Source organism: Camellia sinensis, chromosome 2 (genome assembly GCF_055761805.1).
Source record: "Camellia sinensis isolate YWXY chromosome 2, ASM5576180v1, whole genome shotgun sequence".
NCBI classification, from domain to species: Eukaryota; Viridiplantae; Streptophyta; class Magnoliopsida; order Ericales; family Theaceae; genus Camellia; species Camellia sinensis.
This window is the reverse complement of record NC_138962.1, coordinates 167028731-167052950: the sequence shown is the minus strand read 5'-3', so window position 1 is coordinate 167052950 and position 24220 is coordinate 167028731. Positions and strand designations below refer to the sequence as shown.

The 24220-nt window shown below is 32.0% G+C and overlaps 1 protein-coding gene across 5 annotated transcripts; it reads right to left on the bottom strand.

Moving 5' to 3' along the window:
• Positions 1–1808: 1808 nt before the first annotated feature.
• On the bottom strand, positions 1809–23705 carry LOC145820442 (uncharacterized). 5 transcript variants are annotated; one of them, XR_014361999.1, is made up of 2 exons: positions 23263–23705; positions 1809–2114 (listed from the first exon to the last, which is right to left on the bottom strand). XR_014361999.1 is itself a non-coding variant. In XM_082916078.1 (2 exons), the coding sequence occupies exon 2, from the start codon at positions 18464–18466 to the stop codon at positions 17957–17959; it is 510 nt and encodes a 169-aa protein (XP_082772204.1). In that variant the 5' UTR covers positions 18467–20197; positions 23263–23705; the 3' UTR covers positions 16824–17956. The 5 variants fall into 5 exon arrangements, 1 of the variants encoding a protein (XP_082772204.1); XR_014361998.1 differs by lacking the exon at positions 1809–2114 and adding an exon at positions 2213–2854; XR_014362000.1 differs by lacking the exon at positions 1809–2114 and adding an exon at positions 7831–8186.
• Positions 23706–24220: the final 515 nt, after the last annotated feature.

The following is a 24220-nucleotide window of genomic DNA, read 5'->3' as shown; positions in this document are numbered from 1 at the left end:
AATGTCATAATTATACTTTTTATGTTATTAATAAATTTAAAAAATGAAAAAATAAAAAATTTATATTATTTTTGTACTTGATTTTTGAAAAATGACTAATATTTTGGGATAATAAAAAATGGAATAATGGACTAATATTTTGAGACGAAAGAAATATCAAAAAAAAAGTAATAAATTTTATAAATATTAATAATTATAATTATAATATTTTTCATAACTGTTTAATAATTTTTTAAAAATATTACTAAAAGGTAATTTTCCTAATAACATATTTGCTCACTTAATCCCAACTATTAACTTTGAAAAATGTTTGAGATCTTAAAAAATTACTTACAATTCAACCTATAATGATGTGGTAGGATATTCATTAATTTTTGATTTGTAAAACACTTAATGATGGTGGGTCCAACTCCGATACCATATTATTGTAGATGAGTTTGTGAGTATAAATATGTAAATATCTAACATTACTCATTAGTTATACAATCTAATATATATATATATATAGAGAGAGAGAGAGAGAGATAAATTATATTATTTTCTAATAGTAAAAAAATTAAAAATATATATATTATATATTAAAAAACACGTGTCATAAATAAAGAAAAATTATAGATAAATCACTCTATATATTTCTAGGAAAATGCATGAGACCCCCAGTGGGGGTGCTGGGGGTCCTTTTTGATTGGCCCAAAAATTGTATTTTTTTTTTTTTTCAGCCATTGGCAGCCCCCCACGTGGAGGGTAGGGGTGCTGGGAGTCACCCCCCACTGGGGGTCCCCAGCATTGCCGATATTTCTATAACAATTTGAGAACATTCAGCCTTGCTTGTGATAAATTTTTTTAGTTTGGCTTTTTAACTATTTTAGGATTCGTTTGAGTAGTGGATTGACTTTTTAACTTTTTAGTTTTTTTAGCCTGGGGCTAAAAAGTCTCGTTTTGAAAAAAAAATGGCTTTTTTGACTATTTGTGAGAGAAAGAATGTAATGATTATGGGTTGGATGTAATGTTTTCTCTTATTGAGCTAAAAATTTTGTGCTATTTTGAGAAGTTGGCTTTTAGCAACTTTTTTTGGTTTGTAGTAAAAGCTAAAAGTTGACTTTTTTGCATTTTTTTTTTCATTTGAAAAGTTGGTTTTTTAACTACTAGTGAAATTACAATTCTATCCCTCATGAGTCAAAATGTGCTATATGAGTGAAGTTGTAAATATTTTAATTAATGGGGGTAGTTTGGTCATTTGTTGTGATTTGACATCATAAACAAATATTAATCAAAAAAGTCAAAAGTAACTTTTTACCAACTTCTCAAATCATTTGTCTGAAAAAGCCAAAAGCTTGGTTAAAAGCAAAAAAATTATTTTTTACCATCTTCCCAAAATAGGCCTTTGTTTTTTTGTGGCTAAAATACCCCAAACCCATCCCAACCCTTCTTCCCAAACGAAGTCTTAGTCTGGCTACAAAAGTTTTGTTTTGGATAAATTTTTTACTCTTTTTTTTGTAGTTATTTAATAGTTGTGACAGAAAAAGTAAAACAATTATGATTTGAATATGACATTTGTCTTATTAATTAAATTAGCTTATTTTACTTTTTTGTTAGCCAATTTCACCCAAACCCATCTATGCCAAACCAGGCCTTCAAGATTACATGCAAGTCAAGAATTCTTAAGTTTTTAAATTTTAGAAGGATACAAAAGATATTTGAGATAAATGACTAAAAATACCCTTAAACCCTAGACACTGGACAACAATTTTTGATCTCTCTCTCCATTGCTTCAATAGTATACATTCATCATTGGTGTCTTAGTCACGTCTTGTCACGCCCCACTTTTTATTAATCGGGTAACATTATCAATTCCTTTAATTTAATACAATTTCAGAGATAACGTATGGAACTTCAGTACACCAATAAAGACAATTAAGTAGAAGTTCTCTCATTCAAATACATAACAAATGCAACATGAGACATAACTACAGTAAATCGCCCGCAGACTCAATACATAAAAAGAGAAAGGGTTCAACTCTTTTTATAACAATGGCATTTGGCCAACAATTAAAAGGCCATGTGGTCAACAGATAATGAAGATCCTCGATCTTGAAATACTTCTTGATGTTTACCTGAAAAAGGATTAACAACGTGGGATGAACATAAAGTCCAGTAGAGATCTCAATATGATCCTAAACAATAACAACATATAGATAGCTATGATCATGAATGTTTTAAACCATACCATAAGTATCAGTTTATATATGAAGATATATTTACATAAATATTTTTCCTCAAAAGAAAAAAAATGTTCAATTTGCTCAACCACATAACCATTCATCTTTCCTTCTTCTTGTTACCCTTTTCAATTTTAAACTTACTCAGTGACAACCAGCTTTTGAAGCTGACCCACAGAACCCAATTACATTTTCTTCCCGAACTTACACTAACTTCACTTTACAACTTCCGATTAAAAGTATCCCAAACGAACATAACGACAATACATATAAAATACTCCTCACATAGCCATTTAAGATATTGACATCCTCCACAAAATAATCATCTCAATGCAAGGTACACATAAATGGAACCACGATGATAACGAAAACCCAACAACGCTCTACCTGCCTCAAGCACAATAAGCCATGGATACACCTTTCCAATACTCATGCCAATTCACCAGTCACCAGTTTGAAGGTAATGGTACCTTTGCCAAGTTCTCTAGGCGCTAGTTGAAAGGTACTAGCACCCTACATTCTCAGCGTAACCAATTTTCTAAGCGCTAGCTGGAAGATAATGGCACCCCTTATTCTCAGCGCGTGCACATTTCCAACCATCACATAATTCAACAAACAAACATAATCCAAGTGTACTGCATACACAAAAAAAATATATATTCAACCGATACAAATTATTCTGAGTGTACTACATACATCTAATCTATTCAACATCACAATGTCACCCTTCATCGATGACCAAGGACAAAATCTCTAAGCATAAGTATTTAAGTATACGTAATACGATAATTCGATACTCCTTTGACTTTAAGCCCAACAACAATAATAATAACAATATTCAAAAGTTTCAAAACCTAACCTCATGTTCAAATCTAAACTTTCAATATGCCATGGTTTCTTTACTTTTCAAAACCAACTCTTTTATTTTTCAAAAACAAATTTCCACCTTTCAATAGAACCACATCCACGGATTCCCAAGCCATAATCCAAATCAAATTAACTTGATTATCCAAATAAATTCCCAATACCATAATTTATTCATCATTTATACTAACAACACAATAATCACAACTCAAACTATCAAAACACAATCTTTAATCAACTTTACCCCTTTTTAGTTCATTAGGTCAAATTTTCAAAATTAGGGCTTTCTCTTTCTCTTAACATAAACACAATAAACCACTCCCCAACTAATCAAACAACAACCAATTTAATCAACTTGAAACCCAAAGATCAAACCCTAGATTTCCTTTCATGATTTTCAAAAGATCTATAATAGATGTGATTTTTTTTATGCAATAAAATCTACCACATGTCTATCTATAGACGAGGTATTGAAAGAAGCAAAAGAATCCCTACCTCAAGCAATGAAGAGAAAAAAGCCCGAAAATCTAACTTCAATGAAAACATGATCTGCTCAAATTAAATGAAAGCCCTCGTCAAGCTCTACATTTTGATATATGGAACTAGGGGTTTAAAGATATGTAAAAGTAGATGAAAATCAAGTAGAAAGAGCTTGAAGGCTCAACAATGGCAGAAGGGGAGAGAGAGAGAGAGAGAGAGAGAGAAAGTGATCCAGATCTGACCAAAAGTGATTTTTATAGTTGCTGAATTCGAACAAATCGCTCGAGCGCAAGAATCACCGCTCGAGCGAAGAATGCACCCTCCTAGTAGTTTTTACAAACAATAGACCGTCGCTCCAGTGAAGAATGCACACTCCCAATATTTTTTGCAGACCTGCAAAAATACTGGATGTTCACAAAGACCGCTCAAGTGTAAGAAGTGTCACTTGAGCGGAGGAACAAAATTATGTGTATCAATAAATTTAAAAACGAGCAACCAACTTGCTCCAAATGTAACCAACACACCCCAATAACTAAATTTAATGACGAATGAGGGGAAACAAGACATGAACAACAAAATAGGACAATGAAATCAGGATCTAAAACCTCAACGATCAAACCAAAGTCGCTATACGTCTTCTCGTCACCACCTCTTCCAAACCCATCATCATCGCTTCCAAATTCTTTGTCATTGCTTTCGCCATTCCCAAACCATTTGCAACACAGTCTATATCATAATCGATCGTCGTCTACAACTACAAACTCATCATTACCTTATCTAGATTTGCTGCCACCACTTCCAAATCCATCACTACTGTTGTTATAAATAGTTAACTTTGTTGCACAATTTGATTTCTATTCTCTCTCTCTCTCTCTCTCTCTCTCTCTCTATTCTTTTTCTATTTCTTTTTTTTGTTCAAAACAGTTTGATTTTGCTATGAGAAATTTCATTGTGTCGGAGAGTCACCAAAGAATTTAATGTGCTAAGTTAATGAAATTTCACTTCGCTATACAAATGCCAAAAATGGACTGGGGGTGGTCATTGAAAAGTTGTCGCCAACAATTGGAGGTAGCGGCTGGTAGTCCTAATGGCAGCGACAATAGTAGTGTTGGTTGGAAGTGAAGGAATAATAAAACTTCATTAAAAGTAGTTTTATCCCCCCCCCAAAAAAAAAAGGGTTAGTTTCCTTAATATACTTATTTTTAGTAAATTAATATAAAATATTTTTTAGGGAGCTAAATTACAAACCTCTTTCATCGATTAAATTTATAAATATATATAAATTCCTAGCATAAAGAAAACAAAATCAATAAATATATGATTTAAATAAAATTTAAGTGGATGTTTGGAGTGCAGTGGAAAAAGTTAGGCTCCGTTTGGTTTAATTTTTTAAAAGAGTTCTGAGTTTTGAATTATATTTTAAAAGATAAATTTTTAAGAAGAGTTTTGAAAGTAAAAAAAATTTTAGTTATGAGTTTGAAAATAATTTTGTAATGATTTGTATGTTTTTTTTTTTTAAGTTGAATAGATGGGGTGTGAGAGAAAATTTGATTGATTAATGTATAAAATGTGAAAGAATGAGAGACGAAAGAGAAAAATAATTTTGAGTTATATTTTGAAAGTTGCTAAACCAAACATGTTTTTGGATTTTTCAATCCAAAAGTTGATTTAAAATCTAAATCAAATGGAGCCTAATTTTTTGTTAAAAAATTATTTTTTCATCATCTCAAAAACAGTTAACTGCCACATCAATTTTTTTATTCGTAAAAAATTAATCATTTTAGCAACTTTTCAAGCAGAGAATTAGCTCCATCACCTTGTTGGATTCTAATTTTCAATTTAATTTTTTAAAAATTGAATTTTTTATTTTATATTTTTTTTTTGGTTTTTAGTAAAAGTTTTTAATATTTTACTTATATTTTTTATTTTTTAGATATATCTAACTTAGATGTACCTAAAAAGTAAAATATTTAAAAAATTAATAAAAAATATATAAGAATATCAAAACATACACTGAATTTTTGTATCCTTTTTAAAAATATATATATATTTTTGGTATTTAATGAATTTTGTAAAGATTTTTATACAAATATTATACTTTTTAATTGTATTTATATTAAGTGTATCTAAAAATTAAAACAATATATATTTAAAATATTTTTAAAAAATAGGGAAAACAAAAAAATATGAAAAATAAAAAACTCAATTTTAAAAAAATTAAATTCAAAAAATTAAAACCAAACAACTTGAACTCACAATAATGATTTAAACTGTTCATCTTATAGGGCCAACAATGAAGATGAGTTATGCTAAAAAATTGGTTTTATTAGATATCACTAGATTCAAACAAATTACATGTTATTTTTTAAAATAGATGGCAATTATGAGTTTAAATTTTAGAAAAAAAAATTTACTTATAAATCTTATCTTGAGGAATGATGATCCGTTTAATCTCAAGAAATTTCTTATAAACTAATTAGTCCCATTGATTTTGGAAAAATAGATTTAATATATTATTTGAAAATTAGATTTACTGTTATATCCTCATTTCTATTATGTTTCGTTCTTTTTTTTTCTTTCTTTCTTTTGTGTTAGAAAGGTAAGATATACAACCTATAAGAATCAAATTTGGGATGAATTTTTATATGAAAATCTTTTTTATTTGGAATGATTTGAAATGTGAGATTCTTTAAACGTTTCAAAATGAGTGTAAAAATGACTTGAAATATAAAATTCTTCAAACATTTCAAGAGGAGTACAAAAAATTCTTAATAAGTTTTGGGTAAATGTATAATTTCAAACTGTAACACTTAAACGTAACACTCCAATATAACACTTCAAAAAAAAATTTTAATGTATCACTCCAATGTAACACACACAAAAACTCCTTAATGTAATTTTTCTAAACGCAACACTCCAATGTAACACTCTAAAAAAAAGATGTGAGATTAAATCATTTCAAAAAGGCGTGGGATTCTTGAAATCATTCCAAAAAGGGTACAAAAATTACTTAGAATAGCTTTGGACAAATGTATAATTTTAAACTATGAGTGTTACGTTTGAAAAAAAGTGCATTAAGGAGTTTTTTAGTATTTTTATATGTTATATTAAACTACGTTACATTCTAATATTATGTTTGAGATTACATTGATTAGAGTGTTGTATTCAGAAAAAGTACACAAATGAGTATTTTTATGTGTTATATTAGAGTATTACGTTTGGGAAAAATACACTAAGGAGTTTTTTAATGTGTTACATTCGAATGTTATATTGGAGTGACACGTTCCTGTTCGTAATGTGGGATTTATTCCAGAATAAGGAAAAATACAAAAACTCTATAGTGTAGATTGCCTAAATGTGTAATTTCATATTTAAAGAAACCTAATTTTATCCCTCAAAAATTAAACCTAAACATGCAAGTGACTACCTTTTTGTATATTTGCCGCTTTAATGAGATTTTTGGATTTATAAAAAAAAATGAAAGACTAAACAGTTCACAAAATCATATTTTGAAATTTATTGATATTTTATCTTAAATTTAACCCATATATCTTATAAAACAAAATACGATTTATTTATATATTTGTTAATACTCGGTAAAGCTGATATTTTATAGAACAATCTTCACAATAAAATTTACGTGATGAATTATTCAAATTATTACTATGAGTCTAAAATAAAATTCACAAAATTAAGTATAAATATGAAGTGATAGCAATAGTTATTCGGACACGACTATCCCACAAGCCTAATCAAACGAAGTCAGGTTCTCCTTAGACTTTGATTGCTAAACGAGTGAAATTTTCTAACAATAATTTTATATCCTTTTAATTTATTGCTCTTAAATCACTACTAATAATGTGATATTGAAGTTAAATCTTACATGATAGAATATTTAACAAATTAAAATTTAACGCTTGTCTGAAGCATTTTTCATTGTCTAATTTGATCTCATTCATTAAAGGGGAATTTTTTTTTAAGGTATCTGGTATTAAGATTTTATAAGATGAATGATATGTAATATTTTTTATAGTGGTTGGGATCTTTCAACATTTTTTCAGAGAAATTTCGATTAAAGAAATTTCAAAACACAGATTTCTCTGTGTTTGAAATTTTCTGAGTTGAAATTTCTCTGATTTGTTTACAATTTTTTTCTATATTTTGACCAATTTTATTTGTATTTTAACTAAAGAAATCATATATATATATATATATATATATATATATATTGATTAATACAACAACAATTGAGCAAAACTCAGCAAAACACATAAATAACTTCAAATTTTAGAAATTGAATCCCCAAAAATGTTAGACCCTAAAAATTCTATCAAAAGTTATACCAAAATGTGAAATTCGCATGAGACCCACATTGTGTGAATCCCACACTCATATAAGACATTTGATGAAACTTTTAAGATCTCTAACATTACTCTTAAATCCTTAATGTGACAGTCATGCTAACAATTAGCAATCATAAACTCTATCATGTTTGGCTTGGCTTGCTTGGCTTTGCACTTTCGATGGTTTCACATGATAAAAAATCGAACAAACAGTTGTGCTGCTGCTGCATTCAAGTATCTTTACAAGCTTATCCAACCACCATATGGAAGAAGCATAGTTCTTCAAAAGAACCACAATTGAAAACTTAGATCGATTAAAATAGAGGAGAGAATGGGTGTGATATATGAGTGTGGATAAGGGATCTTAAGTTACATATATATATATATATATATATATTTTGTGGACTTTTTTTCATTACTTAAAGTTAGAGAGGGATGTTAGATTAAATTTTCCTTCATTAAATTAATAGCTTAAGCTTAAATGAATTTTAAATAAATTAGACTAGAATTGTTCACGAATAACATCATCTATTTTACAATTCCAACTATAGTAAATATGGTTAATTACATCATTAACCCTTCAATTATTTGTTAATATTACTTTACGTCCCTCATATTTTAATCCCTTCAACTATAAAAATGTATCACTTTCACCCAGTCTAAATCATTTTTTAAGAAAGTATATTTGTATAAATTTTATAATTAAAAAAATTAATATGTGTAAGTTGCAAATGAGAATAATAAATTAGTTTGATGAGATTTTAGCATATTTAACCCTTATAAGTATAGAGTTCACCAATACTAAAGCATCAATCAACATTAATTCATAATATTTGAAGGATATTTTTTTTTCAAATAATTAGGGCAAATTATAAGATAATTCACCAATATTACGTGATATTATTTATATAATAAACAAAAAAAAATATATATATATATATATATATAATACATCATCTTTTATTCCTCATTATTTAACAAAAACAAGTCAACGGGTGCTCGCGGTTCGATTTTGGACGGTTTAGTTTGCAGTTGGACCCGCCAGCATATGTGCTATTTAGGAAAAATTGAACCCGCAACCACCCGCAGTGCAAGTTACGGTTTGTGCGGATAGCGTTCGCGGATGTATGGTGGTTACGAGTAGTTTGCGAATAGGACTTTTTTCTTTAAAAATTTATTTTAGAGCCTTTTTTTTTCTGTTTTATAAATATTTATTTTGGATCATTTTATCCCCATTTTCTAAAATGCTCAATATTAATAATTAATGAATTAAAACTTATAAAATTAAAAATACAACAAAATCAATTCCTAACACAAGCAAATTATTCAAAATTCTAAACTTTTAAATAAAATCATAAACTAACACAAAAACATCTTTCAAAATCCTAAATTAAATCATCAAAATCATTCACTATCCAAAAATACGATTAAAATAAAATCTAAAAATATCTAAAATAAGGATGAAAGAAATCAATGGTCTAGGTTTTTAAATATATATATTAAAAAAAAAAATCTCAGTGCGAGTTGATTCTTACGGATGCGGATAAAACCTGCAATCCGCAATAATTTTATATTTCAAACCGAATACGATTGCATTATATTTGAAAAATCACTCATTTATGTACGTATTAATTTAAATAAATTGAATTGCGCAATTCAAATAACTTTATGGTTAACCTAGTCAACATTATTTCTCTAATAAAAACTCTTATGGCATTCCGTTCAAAAAAAAAAAAACTCTTGTGGCATTGTTGATTGAGAGGACAACTCCAGCAACCCCACTGAACAATTAGCCAATGATCAGCCAATAATCATACTCCTCATTAAAATAATAGAAGACACCAGAAACAGTTTGAGAAATTTCCTTTCACAATTACGCTTTTGACCTTTTTAGGAAGAGGTTAGAATCAACTTTTTAGTTTTTAATTTTTTTTTAGTCATATCATATTTTTATTTATATATATATATATATATATTTAAAAATAAAAAAATAAAAAACTTTTAGAGTTCCTTTTGGAAAGTAGGTTGAGTTTTTGATTTTTTTTTTAATTTGGAGCTAAAAAGTCTCGTTTGGAATAAATTTTTTAACTTTTTTGACTTTTGTGAGAGATAGAATGTAATAATTATGAATTGGGTATAACATTTTATCTTATTAAGCAAAAAAACTTATTCTGTCTTTTTGTAACAAAAATAACTCTAAATCCAATCCAATTCAAGTTGGCAAACGAAGGCTTAATCTACTTCCCAAAACAATAATTTGTTTAGGTAAAAAAAGATTTTTTCAATTATGTTTAGGTATTACAAAAAAAATACATAGAAAATATTTTTCTATATTTGATGGATGTGGATGTGAATGTGGATGTAGATATAGATATGGAGTAGGGGGTGGTGGTGATGACGATAGTCATAATGGTGGTGACTGTGGTGATAATGATGTGGTTGTAGAGGTGAGAGTGATGGTGATAATATAGTAACAATAGTAAGATTTTAATTCGAAAAATATTTTTAACCTTTTAAAAGTAAAAAATAAATTTTTATTTAAATAAATTCATTTTTTATTGATCATGAAAAATATTTTTTTATTATAATAAATACTAAAAAATATTTAAAAATAATATTTTTTGTCCAAACAAAAAGAACGTTACTAATAAAAAAAATTGCATTACAGAACAAATGAACTTCCAATTAGGGGTGAGTAGCGGATATATTTATCTGCCCAAATCGATCCGCCATATTTTAGACGGATGCATGATGACAAGCGGACAATTTTGGATTGATTTTTTCCAATCCGCCTAGTTTTGGACAAATGGCGGATTTGAGGTTTGTTTGGCCGCAACCGAACCACCAAACCGCGAGCACCCCTGGTAATTTGTAAAAATTTATATTTTCAATTTGTTTAGATATTCTATTTGTATTTTCAATTAAAAAAAAAGTTTAAATATTCTATTGAATATATTCGGTTGAAAAAGAGTTTTTAACTTGAATATATTTTTTGGTTTTTAAATCTAAATCTAAATCTAAAAATAATAAATAAAAAAGATGATATATACTGGCTGATTTTTTTTTTTCAAAACCAAATATAAATGTAACAATACAGAGACATACAATCTCTATTACTACTCTGTTCATAGTTTTAGTGATTTGAATTGTTTATATATTTTAAGAAGCATAGATTGTAATATTTTATGTGGATGAGGCATGCTGTGATTGTAATATGTAAATAATGCATGCAGTGATTATAATATTCTAAAGTTTCAAACTTTCTTTTTTTGGATGAGGCATGCAGTGATTGTGATACTTTTTTTAGTCAATGACTGTAATATATATATTTTTTTAAGGAAGTGCACAAGTTGAATTATGTTGAAAATTTATAAAATTTTAAACCGCCAAACCGATTCGCATCCATCCGCCAACCCGCTCAATCCACATCTACCGGACTGGCGGACAGATGCGATTTTCTCCAATCCGTCAATCTAACGGACAGATGATGGATTGGAGGTTTCGTGACCGCAACCGACCCGCGTCCACCCCTATTTCCAAATAAGATATCACACATGATTTGTAAGAAAAATAGTCCTTTAGAAAATAAATTATCCAGTAATGATATTTTTTTTAGAATTATGAAGATTTGCCATGACAATAGTGAGTGCTTATTAAATTGTGAAAAATACATGTCAGTGTAATAGTTAGAAAATAATTACTCAGGTCTTGTTTGGAAATATTTTTTTAGTGACTTTTAATTTTTTTGACTATGAGATGGGAAAAAAAAAATTTTTGATTAATTTTTAATTTTTTACAGAAATATTTGCAAAAACTAAAGTGAAAAAATCTTTGAACTTTTGGTTTTTGTTGATTTTTTAAATTTTTAATAATTATTTTATTTTTAGACTATTTTTTAATGTTGTCAAATGAGGCGAATAGATGAAAAAGTTTTTCTTTATATATTTTAATATTTATAAGGTTTATTGTTAATATGTAAATATTTTTTTAACATTGACAAGTAATTTTTCTTATTAAATTTACAAGAATCTATTCAGGTCCAAAAATTAAACCCATTTTCTAGGTTCAGTGATTTGGCACTCTATTAAGCCTCCGTTTGGGAAGTTGGTTAGCTTTTTGACTTTTTAGTTTTTTTTGGCTATTTTAACCTGGGGTTAAAAATCCTGGTTTCGGAAGGACTTTTGACTTTTTTGATTTTTTTGTGAGAGAAAAAATGTAATGATTATAGGTTGGATGTGATGTTTTGTCTTATTGGGCTAAAAAACTTATTTTGTTTTTTGTGACTATTTTAGCCAAAATAACCTACAAACCAACTTCCCAAACAGAAGCAAAATATCTAAGTCACCTCTTTCTCAAATTTATTTTCTAACCATCAACCAATTATTTTGTTGATATATCAACGAGTCTAGATAATGTATTTACAAAGTGAACTTGTATATCATTTTCTAATTTACAGTTATTGACACGTTTAATGCAATTCCTTATAAATAAAAAGTAACAATCAAAACTAAATTTTTTTATCTCTCAATTAAATTTTTTAAAAGAAAAGCACCAATAAATCTCATTTCTTTATCCTATGATTTGTTTAGTCCTTTGTTGTTTCTTATACTCCGAAAAGTCCCATTTGTGTGTGAATTACGTAACTAGCCCAAGTTATACACGCGTGTGCTAAGTTTGAGGCACAAAATAGGGATTTGTCCATCAAAAATATTAAAAATTCTACTAAAAATTCTATGTCTCATATGGGTGTGGGATCTTTACGAGACCCACATTGTGTAAGTCCTACACTTGTGTAAAATATTTGGTAAAAATTTGATAAAATTTTTAAGATCTCTAGTATTACTCTTTGCCTATTTTGTGAAATTACATGTTTACTCAAAGCACACTCTTTGCCCATTTTATGACTAGATTTTTTTGTAGTTAGATGTGATATTTGTGAGAGAAAAAGTAAAATGATTATAGATTTGATGTGATATTTTGTCTTATTAACTATTTTAGCTTATTTTATCTTTTTGTGGATTTAGCCAAAAAATAGCCCAAAACTCACTTGCCAAACAGGGCCATTGTATATTTTGTTGGGCAAAAGTGATTGAGACCACTAAAAAACATACCACTAAAAGCTCTAATGAGCCGGAAAATGTTTATGAAAAAAAAAAAGAAAAAAGAGAGAGACAACCATCACATCAAGGGAGAGCCACTTTATTACTGCTCCCTTTTTAGTGTTCCTAAACATTAATCTTTTGTTGGGTGTGAATTTCTGGTATGAATGTGCTTCTAGGGCTTGTGTGTTGGTTTTGTGCACAATATATCTGTTCGATTTACCTATTCCGTTCGAGTTTGAAACCCCCGTGTGGATTTGTGCACATCCAACAACTATGGTCCATGTGGGTGTGTGATTTTCTGTGATTTTTATGTTTGTTTTATGTTTTTTCTTTCATATGAGATTACACAGTGGAATTTTTTTTTTTTTTATCAACCAAAGGAAACCTTATTGATGAAGAAGCAAAAATGCAAAAATTTACATCAATAAAGAGGGAAGTGCAAAAAGCATTAATGCAGACCTTAACAATTACAACTAGGTTGGCACCGCTAAGAAAGCACTATCATTTGCTAGCACAAGCCTAAGATTGGAGAGAAACCAATCAAGAGAAACCAAAGACACATAATAGAAAAATAAAAAACAACAGAGAAGGCCACAGAGCAACAACACTACAGCAACATATAGTTGCACCAAGATAGCAACACCAAACCAGAGATCTCATCCAGCATCAAAACACCAGTAGACGGCAGCAGCAGTCAAGTATCAGCCCAACAGACTCAATAACTCCTCCATTAAAATGCTCACCATTGTTATCCAATTTCACAGCAGCCAGAAGCAACAACACTGCAGCATCCATAGCAACAGAAAAACTATATTTGAAACATAGCAACAAAGCAACATAGCATTCAGTTGGGCATAGCAGACCAATAGATCTGACCTACAGATCTGATCCACCATCAAACACAGTCATAGATAACAGGATAGAAATCAGCAGCAACTTCTACTTGATGTATATTACATACATATTGAAGTTTAAATCCAAGGGGCCACTTTTCCTTACCAATAGACTCAATGACTCCTCCAAATTGAAGCCACAGAGAGCACACCTCTGAACCTAGAGGAATGAATTTGTAAGAGTCCAACCATTCCTACAAAAACTGATTCAGCTTAAACTCCAAGTCTTTGTAGAGCGACTGCAGAATTCTTTCAACAGCAGTCGAGCAACAGACCAGCAGCACCAAGACATGTACCATACAGCAGACAAACCTCTCACACTACAGCTGAATCCACTGATACTGATGATAACAGAATCTCAGCCACACAATCCAAAAATAACAATCAACCCACGGCAGTCTCAAGGTGAATAACAGAACCAAAACCACAGATGCCCAATCACTTGATACACAACCTGATCTGTTGCAGGTTTAAAAGGAACTGATTAATTGAGTAATCTCTTCCCACCAAAGATGGCTTCATCCACATGGCGACTCTAATCTTAATAAGATCACAGACCTCTCCTATATTGGGTTGCACCTTATTGAAAATAACCTAATTTCTATGCTTCCATACTGACCAACACACTACTAATGGTAGTGCTTTCCAAATTTTCATTTCCCCTTTTTTAAACTTTCATCCATTCCACTACTGGAACAGGCATTCCACAGACAAAGGGACAGTGTAGCATTATATGATTTAGGCTTCCATCCCCACCATTTGATGATACAAGACCAGACTTCCCAGACAAAGGGACAGTGTAGCATTATATGATTTAGGGCTTCTTCCCCTGTTCTACATAGAACACAGCTTGGACCTACACTAGAATCAACAACCCCAATCTTTTGCAAAAAAATCAAATGACTTTATTCTCCCTTTCCAGACCAACCAAGCAAAAAACTGAGCTTTTGGAGAAGCAGCATTGTTCCAGATTAACCTATATACGCTTTTTGTAGGACCATAACTCAGCTCACACCAATTATAGGCTGCTTTTACATTGAAGTACCCTAAACTTCCCTCATTCTATATGATGTTGTCCGAAGTGTTCAAACAAAGGGCTGGACCAGATCCTAACTCCTCTTTCAAAATTCTCAATTCCTCCTCTTCCCATACCCTTAAATTCCTTCGAAACCTGAAAGTCCAGTTAGTATAGCGTGCTTTTCTGTCCACCATCTCTTTCAATGTTACCGCTTTATCGATAGAAATACTAAATAGTCTCGGATATTTGTCTTTAAAACAAAAACTACTCTCACATGCATCCTCCCAAAACATAATCCTTCTACCATTCCCAACTTTGATTTCAACATTCTCCTTAAAAAAGTCAAAAAGCCTGGGATTAGATTGTCACACTGATAAGATATTGCTCCAAATCCTTGAGCGAGTATAATCAGCCATAAGGAACGGAGACCATCTACCACCCTCAACTCCATACCTGGAACAAATCAATGTTCCTGTTTGGTGCAGCTTAAAAGCTGCTTATTTCAGCTTTCAGCTTAATTTAAGCTATTTTGACGTGTTTGGTTTAGCTTATAGCTTATAGCTTATAGCTTTTTGAAAGTCAGAAATCAGCTTATTCTTTGAGTGGGGCAGGAGATGCTTAATTTATAAGTCAGAAATCAGCTTATGTTCATAGTTATAAGCTATAACCTGTTTAGGCATAAGTTATAAGCACTTTCCCACAGATCTACCAAATAGGGCCAATATCTTCTATAAAGCATTATCTTCAGTCCCAAACCTCCACCACCATTTGGCTAATAAACTTTCATTAACTAATTTAATGTTCCTTATTCCCAAACCTCCAAGTTTCTTACTCACAGAAGCATCCTTCCATTTCGCTAGATGTATTCCTCTCTTCAGATTAGTGCCACCCCAAAAAAAAGCTGATTGAATCTTATTTAGCTCCTTTACAATACCTTGAGGCATCCTAAACAAGGACATGTAGAAGACTAGAAGGTTGGTTAACACTGATTTAATTAAAACTACCCTACCAGCAAAAGAGAGCATTCTTCTTTTCCATCAAGCCAATTTATTTTTGAACTTGTCCACCACGGGTTTCCAAATTTGCTTCTTTCTAGGATTAGCCCCTAGGGGCAACCCTAAGTACTTAAAAGGGAGCTTTTGACTTGTGTAATGTAATCTTGAAGCAAATTCAACCACTATATCCTCTTCAATTCCCACCCCACTGACAACACTTTTATGATAGTTAATCTTTAGCCCAAACACTACTTTAAATCCAGATCTCCCCTTTGATCTCTCTTCTACTTAATGCTTCATGATCTTGCAAGGGTCTATCTTCAGTAGCCAAATCCAAAACATGCAAAGCATCCTCTGCTTTTTTGAGCTTACACTCAACATTCCCAAACACTTCATTGTTCCATACTTTCAATGCTTCTTTCAATGACTTCAATTTGATCTTGAGCCTATATCCAGCCCAACCATCCATCTGAGTGCTCTCCCATACAGATTTTACCTTATTCATGAAAGTGTGATGAATAACCCAGGCATTTAGGAACCTAAATGGCTTGGGACCCCAACTCCTACCATCTTCCATTAAGATAAAAGGGCAGCGATCTGATAAAAATCGAGACAGACCCCATAACTTAAATCTAGCCATTCTGGACTGATAAGAAATCTATCTAATCTACTCCACCTCTCTCCTTCCTGTGAGTTGCACCATGTATGCTTTCTCCCAATCATGGGGACATCTATTAACCCCAAATTATTAATATATTCACCAAACTTAATCATCCCCCTATCTCGTTTTATACAACCTTTCCTTTCAGCCACTGTTCTAACTTCATTAAAATCTCCCCCGATACACCAAGGTTTAGGAAACTTAGGTTGTAAATTGCCCAAAATTTCCCACAGTTTCCTTCTACCACCACACATTTAAGTACAAGATGAATTTTACTTGAGAGGATGATGCAATTCCTTTTACTGCAACAATCTATTAGCTCAAATACCTCAGATTTCCACACACAAAGCAAACCTCCAACACTGCCTTCAGTATCTACTGCATTAAATCAACCAGTTCTTCAAGCCAAAGAGTTTTGACAACTATTCTGATATCTCAGTTCTTTTTGTTTCTTGAAAAAGAGCCATATCTACCTTTTTCTACGTTAAGAACTCTTTTACTCTCCCCCTCTTCTCCATCCTTCCCAACCCTCTTATATTCCAAGAAACTATCTTCATTAAAAATTATAATAACCCCTTATACTCCTAAGATGCTTCGTCAAGCATCCATCCCTTCTTTCCTCTTCAATACTTGGGCCAAATCATTTTGCTCCATTGAGATAATTTTTTCAATCACCTCCCTTTCCTTACCTTCAAAATCTACCCCCAGATTTTTCCCAACATGTATTGTAACTGTAGCTATAGCTTCATTTCTTAGATAACTACTTCTTTGATCCTTCCTACTATGTGATAAAGAAGATAAGATTGCCTCGGCTGCAGCCTTAAAAATAGCTCCTCTGTTCAGCCCATGCTTTGACCACACCCTGTTTTGCCCCAATCTTCTCCTCCTTTGCGCCATATGATCCAGATTAGCTTCACCCTTGTTTCTCCTCTGCTCAACTTGACTTTTATAAATCACCTTCTTCTGCTGTAAGTCTTTCACTTTTTGATTAGTTTGCCCGTCTGTTACCACTGGGCCTGATACTACCTCTTTAGGCCACTGATCTGCTGATAAGGATTTTGTGCTTTGGACTATCTCTTTATGCCATTCAATCCTGCCTTGATTTAGGCCCACAAATAGCCCTTTGGACTGGGCCTGATCCAATACCACTTTAAGATTAATGCTAGGCCTTTGTAAATCCTAACTGCTTATACTTTTTCATAAAGCCCACTAAAGACCCACTCTTGGTATCCGTTCGACTTCCCATGTTAGTGCTCTGTATGATGACCCCAGGCATGCCTTCTTCATTTCCCAGACCTGCACCAGCTGTTCTTGGTTCTTCCACATCATTGCACATTTCATTGACTACAGATACAGCAGCACCATTACTTTTGCTGCCCTCCTATGCCCTGTTGTTGCCACTCACTTCAACAGCCACCTCATTACCGCATGCCACTCCCTCCTCTGATTCATCCACCTCATCATCCTCCTCACTCTTCCCAGCTTCCTTCTCTGTTACACTGTGCTGGTAGTTTGATGAGTAATCTTCCCTTTGCGGATAATGGCATGAACTCAGTTCTTCAATCACCCTAACTGTACTAACAATCCCTTCATTAATCAACTTGATACTCGTATTGATTAACTCCATGTTCTTCGTCAAGATTCGCAGTTTACCACACTCCAAGGTTGTCATTGACATGGTGTTCACATCAACCTCTAACACCTCTCCCCATAATTCCCCAATTCTTCTGAAGTTTGTGTTGTTCCACAAATTAAAAGGTATGTCATAGCATCGTAGCCATGCCTTCCTCTCTTGATCTAGAATAAGTCCATTCCTCCATTCAACCATGGTTTCACACCATTCATCAGTCCAGTCTCCAAGTACCTCCCTCCTATTCCTTAATGCTTCCATTTATTCGAAAGACAAAACTACTACTCTGCCTCTACCCTCTCGAACTTGAACATTATGCATAACTCTTCTTGCACATTCTTTTCTAAAATATGTGAAGTTACATTGTTTCTTGAGTGTAACTATAACACTTTGGTGTAGCCAACCATTTCCATATTCCTCAGCTATAACTACCTTTTTAGTGTCTTTTTGTTGCTGCCCACCTCTGACCACTTCTGCAATGGATGGTTTTTCATGCCCCCAGTCCCTAATCCCAACATTCCCTTTTGCGTGCATCTTTTGCTTATCTGTGGTTTGGAGTCCTTCTTGCTATTCTCTTCTAAAGTCAGCATTCTTCACTCCTATGGCTCTGTTTTCGCACCATATCTCATTTGCCTTCTGAATAGCCACCTTTGTTGCAACTGGACAGTCGTAACGGACGAAACCAAACCTGGATCTTGTTGCTTTTCTTCTTTTGAAAGGAATGAACACATCTTTGGCTACACCAAACTTTGAGAATAAGGTATAGAGCCCTTTTGGATCCATAGACTCAGGAAGATTATCCACAAAAATTGTTTGTAAGCTGAGGTTGCTCCTACTCCTTCTATGCTTCTGATGAAAGACTGGTATACACCCTCCTTCATCCCTACTTGCTGCTCCACGAGACTTCTCTCCTCCCTAATGGTTTCTCTCCATTCCAAAAAAACTTCCTCTTACGTTTTAACACGAGCGCACACAGTTATCAAAACACTTATTTTAAGTGCAGTTAAATACAAGTTTATTCTAAACTAAAGACCAAAAGGGAAGAATTGAAAAAAGAAAAAGAATGCAAAAACACAAAGAGCTAGTTTGTTTGGTAACTACGAGACAATAACTTGATCAAAACAACACACAGTGGAATTTGTTGATGATGTGGTTGGAATACTGGGTAATGAAATTGGGATGATCATGGTGATGTGGGTTCTGATACTATATTATAATGTGGGACACATCCCAATTTAAATTTTTACACTCTAAAAATCTGTGATCTATATGAGTTTGTGACTTTTATGTGTTTTTTTACGATTGATGTGTATTGTTATTATTTTTATATAGAGTTATTATGGAGTGTTTTAAGAAAATAGTTAAAAGTTGTTTTTTGATTTTTTATTTTTTTTGTCAGAATATTTTTAACCTACTTTTCAAAATAAGCCTATGTATAATTTGTTACTATTATTCAGGGTAATGATGTTGAGATAACCATGGTGGTGTGAGTTTTCAAACTGTATTAGCAAAATACACTTGTAATGAATGTAAGGGATGATTTGGGATGATCTAATTAAGTGTCCTTTTTAACTTTTTATAAAATATGGGTTAGGTATGGATTGGATTTGATGTGATGTGATAGAGAGGTGATATGATTTAAATAAGATGATGTGACTTAAATAGGATAGTGACTTTTTAATTTTTTTAAATTATGACAAACAAGTCCTAAATTTGATTGTGCATCGTACGTGGATGGGTGTGCCAAACATTTAAAATATGAAATTGAGAGACGTACAAAATGTGAACATTCAAAATTTGTTATTGTTCTGTTTCACATCCATGGGAAAATGTGGATTAATGTTAAATATCTTTGTGTGGGTGGGTTTACATCGTTCTTCCTACCAAATTGAAATCCCGCCCAATCAACAACACGATTCTCTTAATGGAATCTCACCAAATAATATCCGGGTCTTCAACCTTCCTTTCTCAATACAACGAATCAATTTAAATCTACATGAAACAATTTCATAAATATAAAAATACACTCAAAAAAATATATTAAAGTTATCTTATCAAAATCAATTGGGCCTAACTGGTTCATAAAACCTAAAATGATTAAATATATCACAATCGCTCCAAAGGATATTGACGGGTAAATTATTTCATTTGTGTGGATGCTTTTTAGATTTTTTTATTTATTATGAAAAAAATGTGATTTAAATAAATTAATAAATTATTTATTTTTTATGCACTCAAAACAAGTCGTAGAATAATGCCTAGGTTGACCAAACAATAAGAGGAGAAAAAATTTATTGGCTGATTCAGAACCACCACGTAGTTACGTTACCGACTAAACATAAATTGGAGGTGTTTGTTTTAGCTTTTCAAAGTTAACTTATAACTTTTAGCTTTGAAAAAGTTATTTTGGACTGTTTGGTTAAACTTTTTTCAAACAACTTCTGATTCTAACAGTTTATTTTAACTCAAAAAGCTGATTCTGAGAGCTTATTTTAACTCAAAAAACTGATTCTGAGAAGCTGCTCACCCCTTGCTTCTGATTATCAGCTTCTGTTGTGGACATGTTAATTTATGGTTATACTCTTAAATTTTTTTATTTTTTATTTTTTTAAAAGTAGAAAAAGACTCAAATGGACTATAGATTATTATTATTATTTTTTATGAGAAATGTAGACAAATAAAAAATAAAAATTAATTGAAAAAGTTATTTCACAGCTTATTTAACAAACACTACTCAGCAATTTAAATCTATAATCCAACAGGTACACCAAACAGATTAATAACTTCTGATTAAAATCATAATTTATAATTTGTTAAGTTATAATTTATAAGCTCTTTTAACAATTACACCAAACGGGGCCATTATCATGCTAATATCTCTACGAAAGGGTCCACTAAAAGTGTATGGTTAGGACCCCCAGCCGGTTAGTTGCCTCTGTAGTTCTTTCAGCTCTAAAACTTGGTTTTCTTTCCTTGAGTGAGCTCCTTTGTTGACGTCAATAAGAGGTCAATGCCCGTGCTTCGAGCTCGCTCTTAAAGTGAGTCTGCTTTCGCTAGGAAAGATCGTGGATGGAGTTGAATCAGGTGACATTTTATTTATAATTAAATAGATAGAAAAAATTAAGAAAAAGTTACTAATAAATCTTAAATGTTGAAATTGTACTTCATTTAATCCCAACTTTTTTTCTTTTGATCTATTTGGTCCTTTCTTTTGCTCAATGACGTAAATACCACTACATATTTTTTCTGTACGCTTGAATAGGTGATGGTGTGTGTGGCACAACCACATGTTTGTGTGTTTTCGAAATTTGTGCTCGGCACGTGTCACATTGAGGGTGATTGGTGGGTATCACACATCAACAAAGTGCACTGAGGCTCTTTATGCTTTTTGCCTTGAAATAATGTATATCACGTGACACACAGTGTTTTGGCACGTGTTTTTATGAGGGTGATCGGTGGGTGCCACACATCAACAAAGTACACTAAGACTCTTTATGCTTTTTTCCTTGGAATGATGTATGTCACGTGACACACACAAAGAAAGGTATATTTGACCACTCAATGTTACCAAACAAAGGAAATAGGATCAACTGGTAAGATATTCCCCCACTAATAGGACTAATCAGAACAATAGAAATAACCTTAGGATCAATCGGTAAAACTGTTTATCAAATAGGATTTATTGGTAAATACCCCAAAAATTAATTGATTGATGTGGATTAAATGGGCCATGTGAGTTTGTAGATAAATGTGATCGGTTTGACGGTTTAAACTTTATAAATTTTGAATTATAATTCATAATTTTTACAATATGTAATTATTTGTCTATACCAAGCCATGACGCCATGCATATTTTTAAAATATTGTTTTCTATTTTCATAAAAATATATATTTTATTATTCCTACTCTATCTTGTTACTTTTTAGCATTTTTTCCCCCTTTCTTTGAACTTCATCTACAAGCAGATCGGGTTCATACGGGTACAGAATGATTTATCTACCATCCAAACTGTATCCATGAATTTTGAAGTATTTCATCCGCATTTGTTCGCTGAAAGACATGCATCCGCTCAAAATCAATTAGGTTAGGTCGGTTTGGTCGGGTTGGTTAGATTAGACGGATCCATAATCATCCCTAGCTTTTGTCATTGATCCCATTCCGAGATAGAGAGTGTATTTTGTGCCTTAAATCACAAATTATCATATCCCATCATATATCTCAGTTACTTAATATAAAATTGTGAGTTTCATTCCTTTTACTAATCATAACACACATAGAGCATCACGTGACACTGTCCCTAAACCAACCAATAACTTTAAACATGGTTGATATGTCAACACCAAAAGGTTAGGTCTCCGATGGAAAAAATTATTTCTTGATCCACAGGTGCCATGTAGTCATATCCTTATTTAATCACAATTTATCATATCTCTTTATATTTCTTTAGACACCGAAGAGCATCTCCAATAGATCTGCCATTCAACCTGCCAAAGCTACAATTTGACAAGAATGACAAAAACAAGGTCTCCAATGGCCTACTATTCTACTTGCCAAAGATAACAGATGTCATTTCTATTCTCAAATTTGACAGGTTGAATAGCAGCAGCCAAACTTACCAGACCAATAATTATCGATTGATTTTTGGCACCAAATTCAGTTTAAGAAACAGATTTGAAATGGTAGAAAACCTAACAAATTCAGAATCAAACCCAAATATCATAATCAAACCCAATTTATACAATTTTTTTGCCAAATTCACAAAATCATTCATCGCCAAATCATTTTTCAGAATCATTTTTTTGTTCGTTTTCATAATCAAACCCAAATCATTTTTCAGAATCATTTTTTTTTAAAATCATTTATCACCAAATCAGTCCATGCAAATGGGAGTATAAAACTCAGATGGATTTTATGACAATAAACCAAACCAAACCAAAATCAGATGGATGTTCTTTGAAGATCAAAATAAAATAAATGGATGAACAAAAATAGTTGGATCAACAAAAATTAAACCAAAAATCAAAATAAATAATTACGAAAAATTGGAGAGCACAGACCTAAGTTGTTCGAAGATCTGGAGATGCTTGAGTTCTTTGAAGATCCGGTTTGAAGCCATCGCGAGACCCGAGTTTGAAAAATCGCGACCACCTCCACATCAATAACCAGAAAAATAAACAAAAAATTAAAGCATATATATATATAGACGGAGAGCAAGAGAGAGAGACAGATCGGAGAGTACAGAGATCGAAGCGTACAGAGGTCGGTGAAGAGAGGGAAGATAGTGTGAGATCGGTTTGAGGAGAGGGAAGACAATGCGAGAATGAGAGAGTGAGAGAGAGATCGGTTTGAGGAGAGTGAAAGGGAAGACAGTGTGATGAGAGTGAGATGATTCTCAGTGTAATAAGAGATCGGTTTGAGGAGAGTGATATGGATGATTTTCAGTATGATGAGAGTGAGAGGAGAGGGTTGGATGATTCTAGAGAATCATCTCAACCATTGAACATTTTAGACGTAGACGGTTGTGATCTCCCATTCTTCCCTTAAAATTAGGGGTGAGCAGCGGATATACCGATCCGCCAAAACCGACCGAACCGAACCGATCCGCCACATTTTGGACGGATGCGTGATGATGAGCGGACGGTTGCGGATTGATTTTCTCCAATCCGCCAATTTGGCGGACGGATGGCGGATTTGAGATTTTTTGGCCGCAACCGAACCGCCAAACCGCCAAATCGCGAGCACCTGTAGTAATTTATAAGACTTTGTATTTTCAATTTGTTTAAATATTATGTTTGTGTTTTCAATTGAAAAAGAGTTTAAATATTTTGTTGAAAAAAAGTTTTCAACTTGAATATATTTTTGAATTGAAAAAAATAAACATATTATTCATCTATATTTTTTAGTTTTTAAATCTAACTCTAAAAATAATAAATAAAAAATATGATATATGCTGGTTGGTTTTTGTTTTCAAAAACATATGTAGATGTAACAATATAGAGACATTCAATCTCTACT